This window comes from Electrophorus electricus, chromosome 8, assembly GCF_013358815.1.
Source record: "Electrophorus electricus isolate fEleEle1 chromosome 8, fEleEle1.pri, whole genome shotgun sequence".
In the NCBI taxonomy this organism is placed as follows: domain Eukaryota; kingdom Metazoa; phylum Chordata; class Actinopteri; order Gymnotiformes; family Gymnotidae; genus Electrophorus; species Electrophorus electricus.
Window position 1 is genome coordinate 16085835 of NC_049542.1, and position 17116 is coordinate 16102950.

Consider the following 17116-nt stretch of genomic DNA (forward strand, 5'->3'; position numbering starts at 1 on the left):
CATGCATGCTCTGCAGCTAATCCCCCCGAGAGCCACTGTTCTCACCATAACGTCACCTCTGAGTTTCCTGAACAGACCACCCTTCACTGCTGACAGCACTTTAAGTGCTGGATTTTTCTTAAGGGACACTGGTGTTTTTCCAGCAAAGTCTAGACAAATTCCAGAGTCACTGTGTTTGGTGTTATTTTGGGAGAGCTTTTATGGTCTTGATACATCTCTAAGAATGACTCGCCCCTCAAACCAGATGGAAAGTCTGGGCAAGTCAACAGGGCCTGAGGTGTGAAATAAATGGGTATAGGGACAGTGCAGAGTCAGGGTCACTGCACAGAGCTTACTCGCTCACACTGTCAGGCACAATTTATAGATGTGTTTTTCAAATACTTCATTACAAATCTTTTAAATGTAAAAGTTTAGGACAGTTTTTCTAAGTACTTACCATATGGAGATCCAGGTAGCCACATAGACGTTGCTCCTGGGCGGGGCAGCCAAGGATGAGAGGCCAGATGGGAGGCGGGGTCAGTAGCCCAGCGGCCTGCCCCTAAGGAGGGGCCACCGGTCACCATCAGATTGGGGTTCAGTCCACTCGCTGACACCATTGGAGGATGCATCTGAGTGTAATCTGTCAAATCCTTACTCTCTCTGAAGAAAGAGGAAAAAAAAAAAAAATCTTGCAAACTTTCAAATACATTTGTTTTGTTTTTTTTGTTTTAAACACCAAGACTGCTACTCAAAGACTTCAACATGGGGGATAAAAAAAAAAAACAAAAAAAAAAACCTACAGATGCTTTAATATTGTGAATTATTGGAATGCAACATATATTAAAAATCACACTTGTGAATCCCTTGTGGTGTATGTAAAATTGGGCTGCAATATATGGAACCAGTTAGTTTACATTTTCTAAATCTCATGACTCATCAAAACACTCATCTGGAATATGAGCCTGCCCAGGACACACACACACGCACGCACGCGCACGCACGCGCACGCACGCGCACGCACGCACAAGCACGATGACTCATTTGCCATCAGTATTTGTTTTGTCATTTTTCATAATGAATGAAAAATAACAAAATGAATGAAATATTGTGCAACCTTCATTCAGCACTGCAAACTCCTTTACACATGTTTATGACCAAATTCCCAAATGATAACAGCTGCCAGGTGTTCATGGACCTCTTAGAGCCCTCAGGCCAGTCAATGCTATGAAGTCATCTTGCCATGACCAAGACCCCAAATTAAACTCAAGAAATCATTGTGAGCAGATTCCTGCACCAACTTCCACTGAGGGGAAGTCAGTCATCCTCTGACACTCAAAGACTGCTATACTTTGAAAATAGACTGGCATGAGGAGGGAAAAGTATCAACAAATCCATCTACTCTTTAAATAATCCTAATCTGAAGGGGTAAGCAATAAATAAATATATAAAAATTGCCATGTTAAGCCTACAAGGGGAATAAAAGGGGAAGAACTAAGCGGATGTGCTTACGGCCTTGTGCGATAATAATAAAAAGAATTCTGGACTTTTTAATTATCTAACTCCAGTCTCTCTTGGCCTTCCCTGAAGACTGTTTCAGGCTGTTTGAGAAAGCAAAAGTCTTCTGGCACACTTGCCACATTCTGGCTTTGACCCGGTTGAAGTCTTAGCACTAGTCCCCAAGGTGGAGAGCTAACAGTCACCAGCTTAAGTTTCTTAATTTCTGAGTAACTTTCAGAAGACAAAACATGCTGTCCTTCGGCAGATCCCAAACTTCAGCATAGTTTCCAAGCCTAGCTGTGTGCTACTTGTGTAGGGACGTGTATAAAAGCCTATAAACTTTAAGGCAGGCATTGTTTTCTTACTATCAAAAAGCCAAGACAGCAATGTTGTATGGGAAACAAACCCAAATTGGGCAAAATATATGATATGATATTACAAAGTATAAAAAGAGGCTAAAGAGAAGAGTAAATGTAATAATGGCATAAAAGCCCACCAGTCTGAACTTCAACTGGTATCAGTAAAGCAGAAATTCAGTGTCCACATACTGAACACTCCACTCCCAATCCAAAATAACTTCATGTTTCTTCAGTATTACATTTCACTCTGCTCTGAGAGACTGGCTTGACCTGAGGCCAATGTGATTTTAACACACCCTCCCCCTGTCTGCTTCAGAACAGCATAGCATCTTTCATCACACTATTAAATTTATGTTCTGTGAAACATGAAACTGGGAGTTTGGAAAAGATCCCCAGAGAAAAGAAATACGAATTAAAAATGGCAGAAATAATAAAAATATAACCACAGGTGGGTGGGGCTTGAGTGTCCTGGTCCTCTACAGGAATATAAAGTATACTCAAATGTCAAAATGTTAATAGCAATATGAAGCCAGAGTAGCAGCTCTTTCACAATCACATTTACATGTACAAAAGACACCAGCATGTCTTACCTCAGAACCTTCTCCTGCTCACGCTCTAGGCGGCCAGTCAGGAGGCGGTCATCACGATGACGTGCCTGCTCGTCTGCTTGCTCCTCCTCCTCGCGGTTTGGGCCTGTGGGGCAAAGGTAGCCAATAAGGACAAAGAGCCATCGTTCAACCATAGCACCGACATTTGTCCATTGTGGTTTATGATAAATAACTCATTATGGTTTCACAGGTCAGTGCACCCTCATGTTATCCATGAACACAGTCACTTCGTCTTGAATCGCAACTTTTGAACTTTCAGTGGTCAACAGCAAAACATTTGTGTTAATGTCAGCAAGTCAAGATTAGCTGGACTTTTTACAACTGAAAAAAAAGCTGAAAATCTGCCTTAAAGCTGCTTCTCAAACCACATTAATCAAGTTCAGACACGTCAAAAAGCAACAAACCAGCACGGTTGGGAAATACAAAGCAAATTAAAGACCATTTGCACTAAGCTCAGAACAATAACTTCAGTTCAAGACTGTCAGGTCCAACAAAGCATGTACTCCTCACCAATACTATAATAGCATGAGGAGATTAAATGTTAGGAAGGGTTAGACCACAACCATTTGGGAGTTTTGACAGACAAGACAGACAACATTTCACAATCTACATTAAGCCACTGGAGGTGTTCAAGCTTGCAGATAATGATGCAGACCCTTATTGACGATGAATGCAGCCTGACGAGAGTGATGCAGCACAAACGTATTGAACCTGGGTGATATTCACAGACAGTAGTTGGGAAGAGACTATGTTTTCCACCTTAGACAGGACATAAGAGCACATCTGAGTTGGAAGATCTTCACCATGCTCCAGGGGGATGGTCCCAGGGGGATGGTCCCAGGGGGATGGTCTCAGCCTGTTTCCAAGGTTACCGAAAGCTTTACATGCTATGTGTTACATGCTATGTGTTTGCTTCAGAAACATTGCAGACTGGTCAAGCAGGGCTCATGGAATGCTCTTACGTCAAGCCTTTCCGCTCCTTCTTTAAATACTTTAAATACAAACATCTCACCCTGAAAGGGCTAATATTACTACAATCCCTTTGCACACAGGAGGACATAAATTAATGTCTCACTCCACATGCCCCCACCCTTCCTTTTTTCTCTGGACTGATTCTATTGCTTAGCAACAAACCTGAAGTCTTATTAGAATTCAGTGCTTGTTTACAGCTTTTAGTTCTGCTCTGTGAATTACATTTCTAATGCAGACAAGCAGGCAGTGTCTTAGTGAAAGGTTTAAGGCATTCCGCACTCTGGGACGCTGCTCTAGCACTGCTTGCGGCCAGGCCCCCAGCGCCGGCTTTGGCACGGAGTTTCTGCTGAGTGGTGTGAGGAATGAAAGCACCTTGGCTCCGCCTCCTGTGCGTGTTTTGTTTTCATGCTGAGGGCAGTACGACCTTGCCTCTGAGGCATGGCCAAACAAACAGCCTCCAAGCACATGCAGACAGGCAAGGTCAACAGGAGCGGTTCTTACTTTAGGGAATCAATTTTGGACATCAAACATGTGAAAAAGCACAGCAGCGTTTCAGAACGACTGCTCCACTGGATCATTTATGCTGCACTGAGAGGAAAAAAAAAGCTTCATTTTAATAATAGGGTAAAGGTACCTTTGATGCCTCTATTCAGCAGAGTTCTGTCGCGGTCCGATATGGAGCTGAGCTTAGTGCTGTTGTCTCTCTGCCGAGCCACGGCCACCGCGATGCCCACCGGTGGGTGGCGAACCTCAGTCTCCCCCTGAGAGGAACTCCCATCCCGGCCGAACGACTTGGCACTTTCTGGTCTCTCTGGCTCCCGCTTAAGCTGCTTGCCCAGCTGCTGGGCCCTAGAGGGCTGACCGGGCTCCAGTTTCAGACTACCCAGTCCCCCAAATGGGCTGCGGCTGTCAGTGCCCTGCCTGGAGGCCACCTCGCCTGAAAAGTTGCCACTGTACTTGATGAGACTCTGCATGGCAGAGACCTCACTTTGGGCCTCAGGGTGGCGCCCTCCCGGGCTGCCCATGCTGCCCAAGGGTCGGGGCACAGCTGCCGGGTCCAGATACATGTGCTTGCCCTCCTCCTTGGGCCGGGAACTGTGAGCATGTTGAGCTGCCAGGGCAGCCATGTGGCTGGTGTAGTTGCCCATCTCAAAACTCTTCCACTTGGTCTCGGCTGAGTGGAGTACAGCTGGATCCAGGGAAGAGAAGGAAGCCCCAGACCTTTGCACAACATCACGCTCCTGGCTCCGCCCATCCACCTCTGGCCCCATTTTGATCACGTGTTTGGGCATGGCACTGTTTAAGTCCCTGACATCTGGACTGGGGCCAGATGTACTTGTGTGCAGGTCCGACGGCAATGGCCTTTTCATGGCCAGGCTGGTGGCCCTAATGACCGAGCCCTCTTCTCTTACAACGTCTCTCTTGATGTCCCCATGAGGGGGAGACGTGCTCCTAACAGAGGAGCGCCCATGGTCTGTGGGCATCCTCTCAGACCCCACCAGTGGGGGCACTCTATGTGAATCCCCATCCCTGCTTTTTTCAGCTTTATTATCCCGAGCTTGTGAGGCAATCTGGATGGGCCCTTTCCGCTCATCGTAAACCTCGACAGAAGGCACATAAGTTGGAGCGGTCACTCTGTGTTCCTTGGCCGGCTCTTTGGCGGCCGAATAGAGTGGGTACAAGCTGGGCAGCATGTGGTGAGCGGAAGGGTAGTTGCCAGAAGACACCAGCCTGCCTGGGAGGTGGGCAGGGCTGCTCTGCAGAGAGGAGGGGCTTGTGTAAGACGCATGCAACGAACCGAGTGAAGTAGCTGCTGGGTCGTACCGTTTTTTGCTTGTCGGCAGAGCCCAGCAGTCGGACGTTCTCATCGTCGTGCTCACCGCCTCTCCTGCTCTGAATTCAGGTACCTGGACGGCGTGCCGCTGCCACTCCTGCAGTTGCCAAGTGAGGGGGGCTGGAGGGGGTGTTTGGGCTTAGTGTCTGCAGCACCTGAGCCTGGCGAGTGCTGGTGAAAAAAAGGCCACGTGTGCTCGGCTGCCTTAGCAGGTTGCTCCAAGCTGCCCGCCCTCCGCTCGTCCTCCACCTTCATGTCCTGGGTGAGGTCCACTACACTGTGGGGCCGCACCTCCTCCCGCTCCCGTGCCCGTTCCCGCCGTTGGATGCTGTGGCCTGGTTCACTCTTGCATTGCTTGTCCTTACCCACCATCGCGCACCAGGTCTTTGGAGCTCTTGAGGGAAGACAGGGCCTCCTTCCTCCCTGGAAAGGGTTGCCAGGCATATGAGCAAACCAAGCCACGAGCCAGAGTGGGCTGGGAGGAGTGTACTGACCCTGGAAGGTAAAACCCATCTGGAAAGAAAAAGAGCACAGATTATGAAAGCCTAAATTCAGACAGCTAGGTTAAAAGGTAAAGCAGCTCAAATGGTATTTAAATTGTCAAGGGCATGAAAAAAAAAAGGTTAGCTATATTCCACTTATCCTGAGAAAATCTGTACATTAAATTTCCTCCTTTATTGTGGTGTGGCCATCAAAGGATATCAAGAACCTCAAGTAGTAAAGCAGAACAGGAGCATGTGTCGTTTAGCTCATCTGAAACTAGCTTCATGCTCAACATGGCAAGATTCATAGTGACATGTACAATTCAAGAAGTAGTCTTGAATCTTTTATGCAACATGGCTATTTGGTATAAAAATCTCTTGAAGCTTCTGGACTCGAGTAGGAACAATTGGGAATATATTAAATCACATTTCACCAGTTCTTTGATAGACTGCACTAATGTCTGTGAATTAGATCTGAACAGAAGTTAAACGATTTAATATGTGGGAAAGCACAATTCACTACATAAAATGTTACTTCACAAATGAACATGATGCATAATGAACTAAATACATCCGTAGCAAGGAAACTGTTCTTTCCTTGTCCGTGATCTTGTCTCCTTTTAGGGTTAAAATACGAGTTGCCTTAATTTACTCAAGACTATTACAAGTAATAAAAGCAATATCAGTGGAGACTAAATGGAGAGGCAGCTGATCTCAACTTGTTTTGTCAGACAGACCTTTTTGGGGTCGAAGAGTGCATGTTGGCCCAGCTGTGGGTGTTCAAGGTGACCCAGGGGAAGGTAGGGGCTAGGGTAGAGACCACTCGGGAGATGAGGGAACCCTGAGGGGAACAAAAAGAATAAACGAGAGAGAGAGAGAGAGAGAGAGAGAGAGAGGAGAGAGAGAGAGAGAGAGAGAGAGAGAGAGAGAGAGAAAGAAAGAAAGAAAGAAAGAAAATGTTAGGCATACCAAGCCAATTAAGACACACATTAAGGATATTTCTAAAGCAAGTAAAAACACCTCTTATTTAGGTTTGCTGGTAGAATTTCATAAATACCATCACATTTTCATAACTCGGTGTCAATGTGAACATTTGTACCAGACTTTGTTACCATTACAATAGTTTATCCTCTTTTCACAAGCAAACAAACAGACCAGGATTTAATCTCTCTCATGAATCTGCTTCAAATGCAGAGCAGTAAACGCCTTGGTAGAATCATAAAACAGAATTATGGACACCCAAAAGCAGAGGAGAAAAATATTTTTCTTCACTTCTGACAGTTAGTCACTGGGGAGAGCCCATTCAAACATGCCCCAAGTCATGAATTTCAAGACTTAACCAATGACAGAGGAGCATGCACTATACACAAGTGCATAAACACTCCCGCAAGAAGGTCCAGTGAAACAGATCTGGAGAGAGACAACATTCTACTTCTTTAAATAGCACTTTAGCATGGCACAACAAGGTTGCTGGCACTATGAACAAACAGCCCTATAAAGATAAAAATAATTGACATTTCTCAGAGGAAGAGGAGCAGCAAATGCTAAGACCCCCACCCCTACCCCACAATCACCACAGGTTAATATGGAGTGACGCAAGTTTCTTGGCCGTGAATGATCGATTCTAATGGGGCAGCTGGGTGAGGGAGCCGGACTCTGGTGTGAAAGGAGGAGCTGCATGGGTGATGTGGATGGGTATTTATAGGCAGCAGCCCCCGAGGCAGGTAAGGAGCTTAAAACTGCTCTGACCTGTTGCGAGGTTTATGGAGAAGCTTGGCAGCGCGGCCCCCATCAAACGCCCTGGCCCCCAGCGTGCTCTGAACCCACACTGCCTCTGCCCTCAGGGGCCTGCGCACGCCCACATACTAAAATGTTGCTGTTTGGTTGGTTCCCCTCCCCTCCCCTAAGCTGGCACTTCAGAAGCATGCAATCATTTACAGCCCTCACAGCCATGTCGATTTTGAGTGGCTGGGGGGGGGGGGGGGGGGCAAGAGGTGGTGGCATGACTCAAAAACAACCTAAATGAGATGAGTCACCAGTGAGTCACACAGTGCTCAACACACTGGGACTGCTGAAAGGAGGGGAAGGCAGGTTTGGCAAAGGCCTACAATGCAAATAAAGAAACACTGAAATTCCGCATCTCCCTGCCTCTAGGCAAATCAACATGGAAATTGCTGAAGAAAGGTCAAGCAGCCATCACACAGGACAGCCTGCTATATTAGAGGGCCACGGCCACTGGGCCATCTGGTAAGATTCCACTGCAGCTTCTGTCACCCGAGGGGAAAAAAGGGGGAGAACTGTTCAGAGAGCAGAAGTTATTTCCAAATAACAGTATCTGCAACAAATTGGCCAAGCATGGCAACTTCAAAAGGCAAAGCATCGTGCATGCATACACACTGCATACATGCATGCGCGCATACATAGTTCTATTAAACATAAAACTATGAAAAAGAAGAACTGCCTTTGATGACTCGGTTTTATGAAAAGGTCCATAAGCATAATGGACCATCTTTGGCATCTATGTAATTAACATCAAGTCCCATCATCAACATGTGACATAAGCTTTTATTCCATGGGTGCACTGTTCAGTGAGACACATAGGCACCTAATACATACAGGGTCTTCTAGGGGTAGATCAGGGGTAAGCTAATCTTAGTTTCCAGAGGCGTGATGAGCACTTAGTTGGGGCAATCAGCTGGAGTGGCCAGGCAGTAGGCGATGCTGCTTAAGGCTGTTCAGTAGAGTCTGGTTTGCATGGAGCAAAATCTTCAGCTGGCCCTTAAAACAGCTCAAAATAGGTTTGATTCAGCTCTGAATGGAGCACTGTGTCAAACAGGGATACAAACACAGTCATATTACTGAGCCACGCCCATGTCACTGAGAGAAGGCGTTTATGTGCATGTTTTGTATGGTTGACCTCACAGATAAGCCCCCAATTTAGAATTCTCTGTTTGGCGGCCATGAACTGGAGTGGGTGGAAAAACAGGAAACTGTGAAGCTCATGCTCACATCTGTGGTTTTATTTGGTAACAAATAGGCAAAGCATCAAGGCTGAACTATTTTGAGAAACTACAACCAGTCCCAAAATGACATGGAACAGCAACACAGGAAAGTCAGTTATCAGCTTTTCATTACTGCACTCCAAAGCTAATCCCAAAATTAACTCTAGTCTCAACTGTGACCTCTGTGATTAGTTAACAGCAGAAAGTGCCAATTAACGCGTTTGTTCCTGCTACACCCCAAAAACTGATTCCTAGTGACAAATAGCACTAGTCATCAAATGATTAGACCAACAAATCACATATTTAGCTGTGTACCAAGAGCCCCTCTTTTCTATGTTTAACAAAACTACTGACAAATCAGGTGTGCTCACAAATCCCACATGCAATTCTGATGTCAATAACAGACTAATACTACATTCCAAAAATAATGTTCACACCTAACCAAGAATGATTAGCATTTTATCTAAATAACTATTGTAAAAAATTACTTCTAAAAACTGCATTGTAACTAAGAAAACAGAAACTGTTCCATACTGATTAAGATACTGCGTGCGCTGAGGCCATTTTAAAAATGACACTAGTTGTAACAGACCTTCTCGCACCAGGAAGTTCAAAGGCTTGCTTTTAATAGCCCGTCTCAGGTGACATGATAGTGCTATGCTGTTAATATGCATTCCAGCACCAGTCCAAGAGAGGACCGAAGACCCTCTACCCTTAGCACAGGAACAGAGAGAAAACTATTCTGTTTATTTCTGCTTTCCTCTATACACCCACCACCCCAAGGGGTGAGAGAAATGCAAGCAAGCAAAGCGCTCCCAATTTAGGGCACATCTAATCTCTGTTTCTCTCGGCAAGAGTAAGCAAATCTCAGCCTCTGCAATATCTGTAAGGATAATTAGTTTTGGCTGCCTGTAGCCCTTTGCTAAGGTTTCTGCTTCCTCGCACCACAATGCGCGCAATAGCCTTGGTATGGGGGCTACGACCATACTGGCCAGTCAGCTCACAGAGAACCCTAAAGATTAAAATGGGGAAAAGGAAGAAAAAGAGCATAATCCAGCCAAATCACAGCCTGCTGATTTAGGCAGACCAGTGATATCATGAAATGGAAGATACAGTGCCTGGCCAAAAAAAAAGGGTCACCACCTGGATTTAACTAAGGCAACTAGGTAAGAGCCCTCCCATGGATAATTACTGCATGGTGATTATGTTTCAGCTGGCAACAAGTTATTTAAACCCTAACTGATTATGTGAGTAGCTTCTGTGCAACTCGGAACAGAAATAAGTGCTGTGACATTGCAGAAACTTGTGGAAATGATAGCACAGCAAATGCGCACCATAATCAAAGCTAAAGGCGGTCCAACGAGATATTAGTGTGTGTGACCTTTTTTTTGGCCAGGCAATCTATAAAGGCAGCTTCTTGGAACTGGTGAATGATTTAACCTCATTCTTCCTGGATGCATTGCTAAGAACAGAGAAAGTTATATTTAAGTAATTGAAATCTGCCTTAAAATGGCACCATCACAAAAAGAATCCATTAACATTCAAAAGTATGGGCTCCAGCACTGTGAGACCTTCCTGACTAGTCCCCTCCCTTTGGGAGGCCATGCTCATTTAACCGAGGAGACTGGGTGTGAAGATTGAGTCAGAAAGGAGCTGTTGGTGAGGAGGTGGATGTTAGATGCATGTGGTTTTAACACAGAGCAGATTAGCAACAGCTGGTGGCAACTAAGGTGACCTTTAACACATCGCTTTGTTAACACCTCAAACTTTCCTTCTGAACTTCCTCTCAGAGCATTTCCAAAGTGTGGCCCCCCACCCCCCGCAATTCTTGCTTCCACACCAGGAATTTGGGAGCCGTTATGGGGAATTGGAACCACACCAGCATTAGGCGCAGTAATGGGGAAGCTAGTGAGCTGCAAGGTGGTGCAACAGATCCTAAGGGCAGGGCCAGACCATATAAACCATCCATCTTGGGTCACGGCGCGTGGTGGCAGGTGCAGAATCCCCATCCATCATATCTTTGCAGAGAACACCACCCATGCCACCTGCCCACCGGCGCAGTCCAAAGGTGAGCAGCATGCATTATCTGCACATCTGATTCCAAACCCACGCTAGTCTTGTGCAACAAGTTGATAAAGGCACTTGGCAAACACTCACGCTATCGGGTCGGCATTAATTACTTCATGACCATGGAACTGAAGGCTGCGTAACACTTTTGAATTACGAGCATAGAGAGCAAATTCCATGGCAGCTGGGCAACATGGGAGGAGTGATGTGGAGGCTCCTGGCTCTCTGGTAAAGCCTGGCTCACTAGAGGGTCCATTCTTGAACACCACTTGCTCAGCAAAATCTCATCACCACATACTGAGAGACACCTTATTTTAGTCAACCAGGCTAATGCTTGAGGTGTTATCATGCAAAAAATGTAAAGCACCATTACAAACAAACAATTCAGTTCATGTTTATTAAATGAGCAGAGGGACGTGGGCTAGCTTGGCCCTCCTTGGCTGTGACATGCCCAACTATAACACATCGTGTATCCAAACAGCAGAATTCTGCAGCTACCACTTCTGATTCTCCTGCTAATAAGGGCCAGGTGTGCCCTGCAGAACAAACTCACATGTTTAAATACTTTCACAGGCCAGCAAGAGTGAGCACACTTCAATGTCAGCTATTCATCACATTTCTATGCAGGCAGAGCAGGGTAGGCATGCTGCGGTTGGCGCCTTAGCCACATAGACAATCGACACTCTTCTCTGCTGAGACTTGAAACAAAAGCCAGTGGCTGTGGGGCCCGTCAGCGAACCTCGTTAATAACCCGCCCACGGCCGTGTGTGCCTCACAGACCCCTTGCTCGGCCCCATGCGTGGGTGAACCATTTTGTAAGCTGGAATAGCAGCCCACTCAAAATGGCAGGGTGGGAGCACCTTCAAAATGTGAAGGAGTGATGTGAGAAAGGGCCATAAACCTGTGCCACACCAGTAGGACAAGGGCTTGCCCCATTCACAAGGAACCAGCTGCCTCAGTTGAGTGTATACTGGAAGCAGAGATGGCATGTATAAGAGTGGGGAAAACAACAACTTTAAAATGTTAATAAAGCAAAGACAGCAGCACTTTGAGAGAGACCATTACAAAAACAAAGTAGAAACTGCAATATCTCTCCATTTACCTCTTGGGTATTGCTCATTGCCTCACAGCAGCTGTTCCAAGAGAGGAACTGGTTAGAAATGCACTCCTGCACAGCAGTGATGTGGTCTGCTGCAGGGATAAAATTGACTTTTTTATTTTTATTGCTACAGCTGTAGCAGCAGCAGACCACTCACACAAAATATGGTTTATTGACTCTGAAAGAGAGGGTAAAACGATCAGGGCTGCACAAGCCGGGGCTGATATTTCACATCGCTGGGCTCCAGTTCAGAGTGACCGGAGCACTCGCGCTCCACCTCATCACACGCAATAGCAGCTTTTTGCAATGGAGACAAGGCCTTTGAAGCTGCCCGCTTTGCACCCTTATACTTCTAGTCTACAATGAGCCACTATTAGCTTCAAAGCTAAAGCAGCTCAAAAAAGGCAGCAAGAAGCCTCAGCAGGCTGCATCACAGCCATCGGCACACCCTGCCCGTCACCCGGCCTCTGACCCTAGCCTTTGTCCTGGCCTGGAAGATCATGCTCCATTTAAAGCTGTAACATGCTGGGCTGTTCTTTACCTAATGCTTGACATGGGCATACAAACACACAGAATGAAAAAGTGAAAAGAATATGTGAGAGAGAGAGAGAGAGAGAGAGAGAGAGAGAGCGCGAGAGCGAGAGCGAGAGAGAGCGAGCAAGAGAACGTGCAGTGGAGCCTTACCTTCGTGTGAGTGAGAAGCCCAGAGCTGAGCCATCTGCAGGCTGGCAGGGTTGGGTGCTCTGAAGGCAGGGTCAGAGGGCAGGGGGGCAGGACCCGCATGCGGATTGGATGAGCTCACGTAGCCACCGAGGAAACTAGAGGCACCTGGGAAGGCATCACCTGCATAGGAGCAAAATACATTCTTCAGTGTCAGCACAGAAGCAAAGTATGCTCTTCAGAGTCAGCACAGGGAGGAAGGCAGCGCAAATGAAGTACAAGCGCAGCGTCACCTGAGACATTCGCATTCCTGAGAGGACAAAGAGAGCTGGAGCCAAGCTGAAATGATCACCCGGAGAAAGGTGGGGTTAGAGGTCTGTGGTTTCTTTTGAATCTCAACAGGGCCACAACCTCAGATCTGGTTCTACTGCCACAGCACCCTCTTCCTGTGTACTGGGATGTGTGAATAGACCACAAGCGCAAATTGCCACTTGCTTGTAAACAAATGCCATAAATAATTATTAGTCATCTTAAATGTTACATTACAGTAGCCACCAAATGTATGGTTAAGAGAAAGAGAGAATGCACAAGTAAAATGTGCTTTCAAATGCTAGCTCCAAAACTGGCAAAGGGAAGGACACATGGATGCACAGGACATTTAGTTCACACCCCCCACTGTCCCACACCCTTCTAGAGCTGTCAAGGGCACCCTGAGGGGAAAAAAAAGGATAGCCATACCTCTCACATTGCTACTCCACAGAGATCTGGGGACACATTTTAAAAGTACAGGGGGTGGGTTGGGTGAGACTGCTTAAGATGGGGACAGATAGTTTACTCCTCATCTGAACCTAACAATATTCCTGCTGTTTAAATGTGAATTAAACCATCGTCAGTTCACTTTGCATTGCATAGCGCATTGGACCATGACATATGAACAGGAAGAGCGGCCAAAATGAGTGAGCGTTTGCTGAGATTAAGCCCTTCTTCCCTCCCACGCAACGCCCCAGCCTGCTGGCAGAGGAGCCTTCACACTTACTACACAAATGGGAGAGGGCCTTGGACATGCTCACATACGTGTGCATGCACATGCTTGCTCACACCCACCCTCATGTGCATACACGCATGCCTATGCACACACACACACGCACACACACAGCCTCAGTGACCTTCCACAATTGGCCCGTTTTTTTTTTTTTTCTTCTCCGCCTCTCCTGCATGTGTAAACGACCCATTAGCATGAGAAGGGGAGCATGGACAACAGGCCTTAGACAGCAACAGGAGGCCTCTGGAGCAGGGGCTTAGCATGCAATTAACTTGCCTGAGGAGAGATCCCGCTGCATCGCGGAGGAGCCAGGCTGTGCAGGCCCACACTACCACTGCCAGCCTCTCATCTATAGGGGGCCAGATTAGAGCCTGGGCAGTGGCGAGGTGCTCATGCGGGGGTAAGAGATTTGAAGCATATACTCCTGGCAGCCTGGTCATCACAGTGATGAGCCCAAACGTTGCACATGTATTTAAGCACTGTTTGATGGACCCAGAAAAGGAGGGACATGCACAGCTGTCGTTTAGCTCTAGCGGGTTGCAATCAAATGCAAGACTAGTCTCTTCCCAAAGTGCATCCCGCTTCAATGCCTGCAAGCAGCTTCTCCGCGTGACCCTGTGTGGCTGACACTCCCAAGCTCGCCAGGACAGTGAGCCATCTCAGAGTGGCTCATCAGCTGTTGTCCTGCTGTTCAGCATGACGCCCCCGATTGCCCTCCGGCTTGGCAGGTCAAGGCCAGTTCAGCTTCCTAAACACACGGGTACTTCTTCACAGGGCAGCGCGCACTTCCCCTGCTCAGGCTAGGCAGACACCACCACAGATGCACTGAATGGTGCAGGAATTTCCTAATTGCTCATACTGCTAAACTGGAGTGTGAGCCAGAAGCTTTCTGGTAAACTCTCACAATCCCACCCCCCATAATTAAAGGCAGACCCTTAAAGACAATCCCAAAAGAACTGCTGTAAAAAGAGAAAAAAAGAAAACACGCTAATTAGAATTCAAGACCTTAAACTGAGACACAGGAAGAGAAAAGGAAAAAAAACCCACAATACTCAGACCTACTTTCAGCTGATCGTACAAAGCACAGCACCTGCCCGGAAAAACAGTACTGCACTACAAAGACCAGCATTATCAGAGCCGTTACAATACAGCACTAAAGTAAGGACTGAACTGCACATTAATTCATGTGTTGGGCGGAAGAAGTGCATTTAGAGTTAACGTGAAATAGCTTCAGGGAAAAGCACAGCTGAAATGCCACACAGGAGTTAACAGAATGAGAACAAGAAGGTGCTACAAGACTGGCCTGTAACACGTGCTGCAAAGGTGATCCATTAAACTTAAGCCTCTATAGCATCTCGAGCCCACCCTTGGGTGAACACGATAGCACTACGTTCCAGTAACTAAATGCTTTCCATACCATCCATACCAAGGAAAGCATGGCACCAGCCCAACAGCAAGACACATTACTGCAGTTGCACAACATCCATCCAACAGGCTCCCGCTGCTGGATACAGCAGCATTGAGAAGGGCGAAGCAACAAGTGCAGATAAAGCAAACTGCTCTGGGGATGTCATAATAGGGGAAACCGCTTAAGGGCTAAAGGAAGCTTTAGGGAAGCCATGTCACAGAACAAGTAGCCCAACATTACAAAATCGAGATCCGTCCACTAACTGGGGAGGAGGCTGAAAGTCTAAATCACTCAAGTCTTCCACAGATTCCGCATGCTCATTCCTCGTTCCCCTTTGATGTGGCTCGAAGGCTGGCTATTTTTGAAGCCATTATTCTGCAGGGAGCAGAATCTTCCTATCACTGCTTTTGCTGCCGTTACCACCCACTGGAAAACACGACATTCCGTATCTTTTCTCATTGCGGCGCAGCACCTGTGAGGCAGCAAAAACATGCCAAGTGTACCCGTTCCAACATGTCAACCTGGATGTCACACCATCGGCCAAAATTCCTACACCTCTACAGTACTGCGGGGCTCAAACAGAAACTTTTGTTTCAGCTCTGCTGACAACAGGGGAGTGACAAAATAATTGTTGCATGCAGCAGCGGGTCGTACAGGCTAAAGTAAGCCCCTGCCTGATAGATGAGGGCGCTTCTCAGCTTCAAGCCAAAAAGGCGTCACTGCCTATTCACTCCACCAAGGCTACAATTGTGTCAAACAATGCATCTCATTTGGATTTGGTCTAGTAACAGGCACGGATAATGTGCTGTTTCCCCATCCCCCTCTCTATACAGAAGTTAATGTTTAGTTTTATCAGCACATTTTGCTCACTGAGTGTGCTGTGCAGCCTTAGAACAAAGAAAAAGGAACTCAGGAGACAAAAATAATCAACGTTGCACTTTAATGAACTACTGTTCACCAAACTGGCTTCTTCTTAACTTTAAATTTGGTGAGGAAAACATTCTGAGCTGTAATAACAGGAATTTTTGTCCTCCTAAAGCTGATGGATAGATGCAGGGAGTAGGCATGAGCATGAGCAAGCCCACTTGCCACTCTGGAGGTGCTCCAGATGAGGCCATGGTAACCTTACCTGGTCTGCTTACTCCAGGCTCTGCTGCTGTGTTCAGCACAGCTCTGTGTTTTATGGGACAGTGAGCCATGGTTAAATAATGCCTGTGACCCACAGGCTGCAGGAGAGGCGGGGCCTGGAATTTTCTGCACTGAATTGCAATTACATGACTGAACTTAATGATGTGAAGCATGGAGCGAATGCAAAGATTTATACTGGCCATTATCAGATTGCTCTAGAAATCCATTTTAAAACTGCAGCTGTGGATAGATGCCTTTCTAATGTTAATATCTATGATGGAAAAAAAAGCTGCTCACCACTTTTTCATTACCTACACAAAGATGTGCATGGAGATTAGCAGCATGGTCTCACAAAATACGGGTGCGCTTACACAGGCTTCTGCGTTCAAGAACGGCAAGCTCACCTGAGCCACCTTCTATCTGTAGAGAAATTGTCATATGGTGACAGATGTATGAGATGACAGACTTTTCCATTTAAAAAAAACAAACATACAGAAAGCTCAAAAGTCAAAAGATAGTGTGCTGGCATAAGAACAATTCAATAATAATAACTAATCAAAAAAGGCTTGACCAATAAACCCAAGGGAAGGCTTTAACCGTAACATCATGGTTGAGAACGCAATATAATTTTTTCCACACCATTCAGCTGGTCAGGCAGAAAGCAATTTTGTCCAGTTGTGTAGCTCTAAGCAACACAAGCCCAATTTATATACATTTGTTTAGGTATGACAAATGTGAACCATAAACAAAAGCACTGGTATAAATATAACTGATAAAACAGCTAAACATTTAAGCACACAAACTGTTCATAATAAGTGATGCTGTTTCAGCAATGTCCTGCTAAAATCCCTGATATCTGATTAATCGTTTTCTGAGCAGTACTAAAAAGGAATTCACTACAAAGTATAAAAAAAAAATTTTTAAATGCTCTTCTAACAGCAAGTATCGAATCGAATCCACACTTTCTGTATGGAAGATA

At 46.2% G+C, this 17116-nt stretch overlaps 1 protein-coding gene across 1 annotated transcript in view; it reads right to left on the bottom strand.

Annotated features, from left to right (window-relative positions):
• The window catches only part of tnrc18 (trinucleotide repeat containing 18), a 50110-nt gene that overhangs the window by 23369 nt on the left and 9625 nt on the right, over nt 1-17116 (bottom strand). Inside the window, 8 exon segments of the mRNA XM_035529500.1 lie at nt 437-639; nt 2426-2528; nt 4050-5244; nt 5246-5293; nt 5295-5699; nt 5701-5762; nt 6465-6572; nt 12584-12742. Coding sequence (XP_035385393.1) covers nt 437-639; nt 2426-2528; nt 4050-5244; nt 5246-5293; nt 5295-5699; nt 5701-5762; nt 6465-6572; nt 12584-12742 — 2283 coding nt within the window.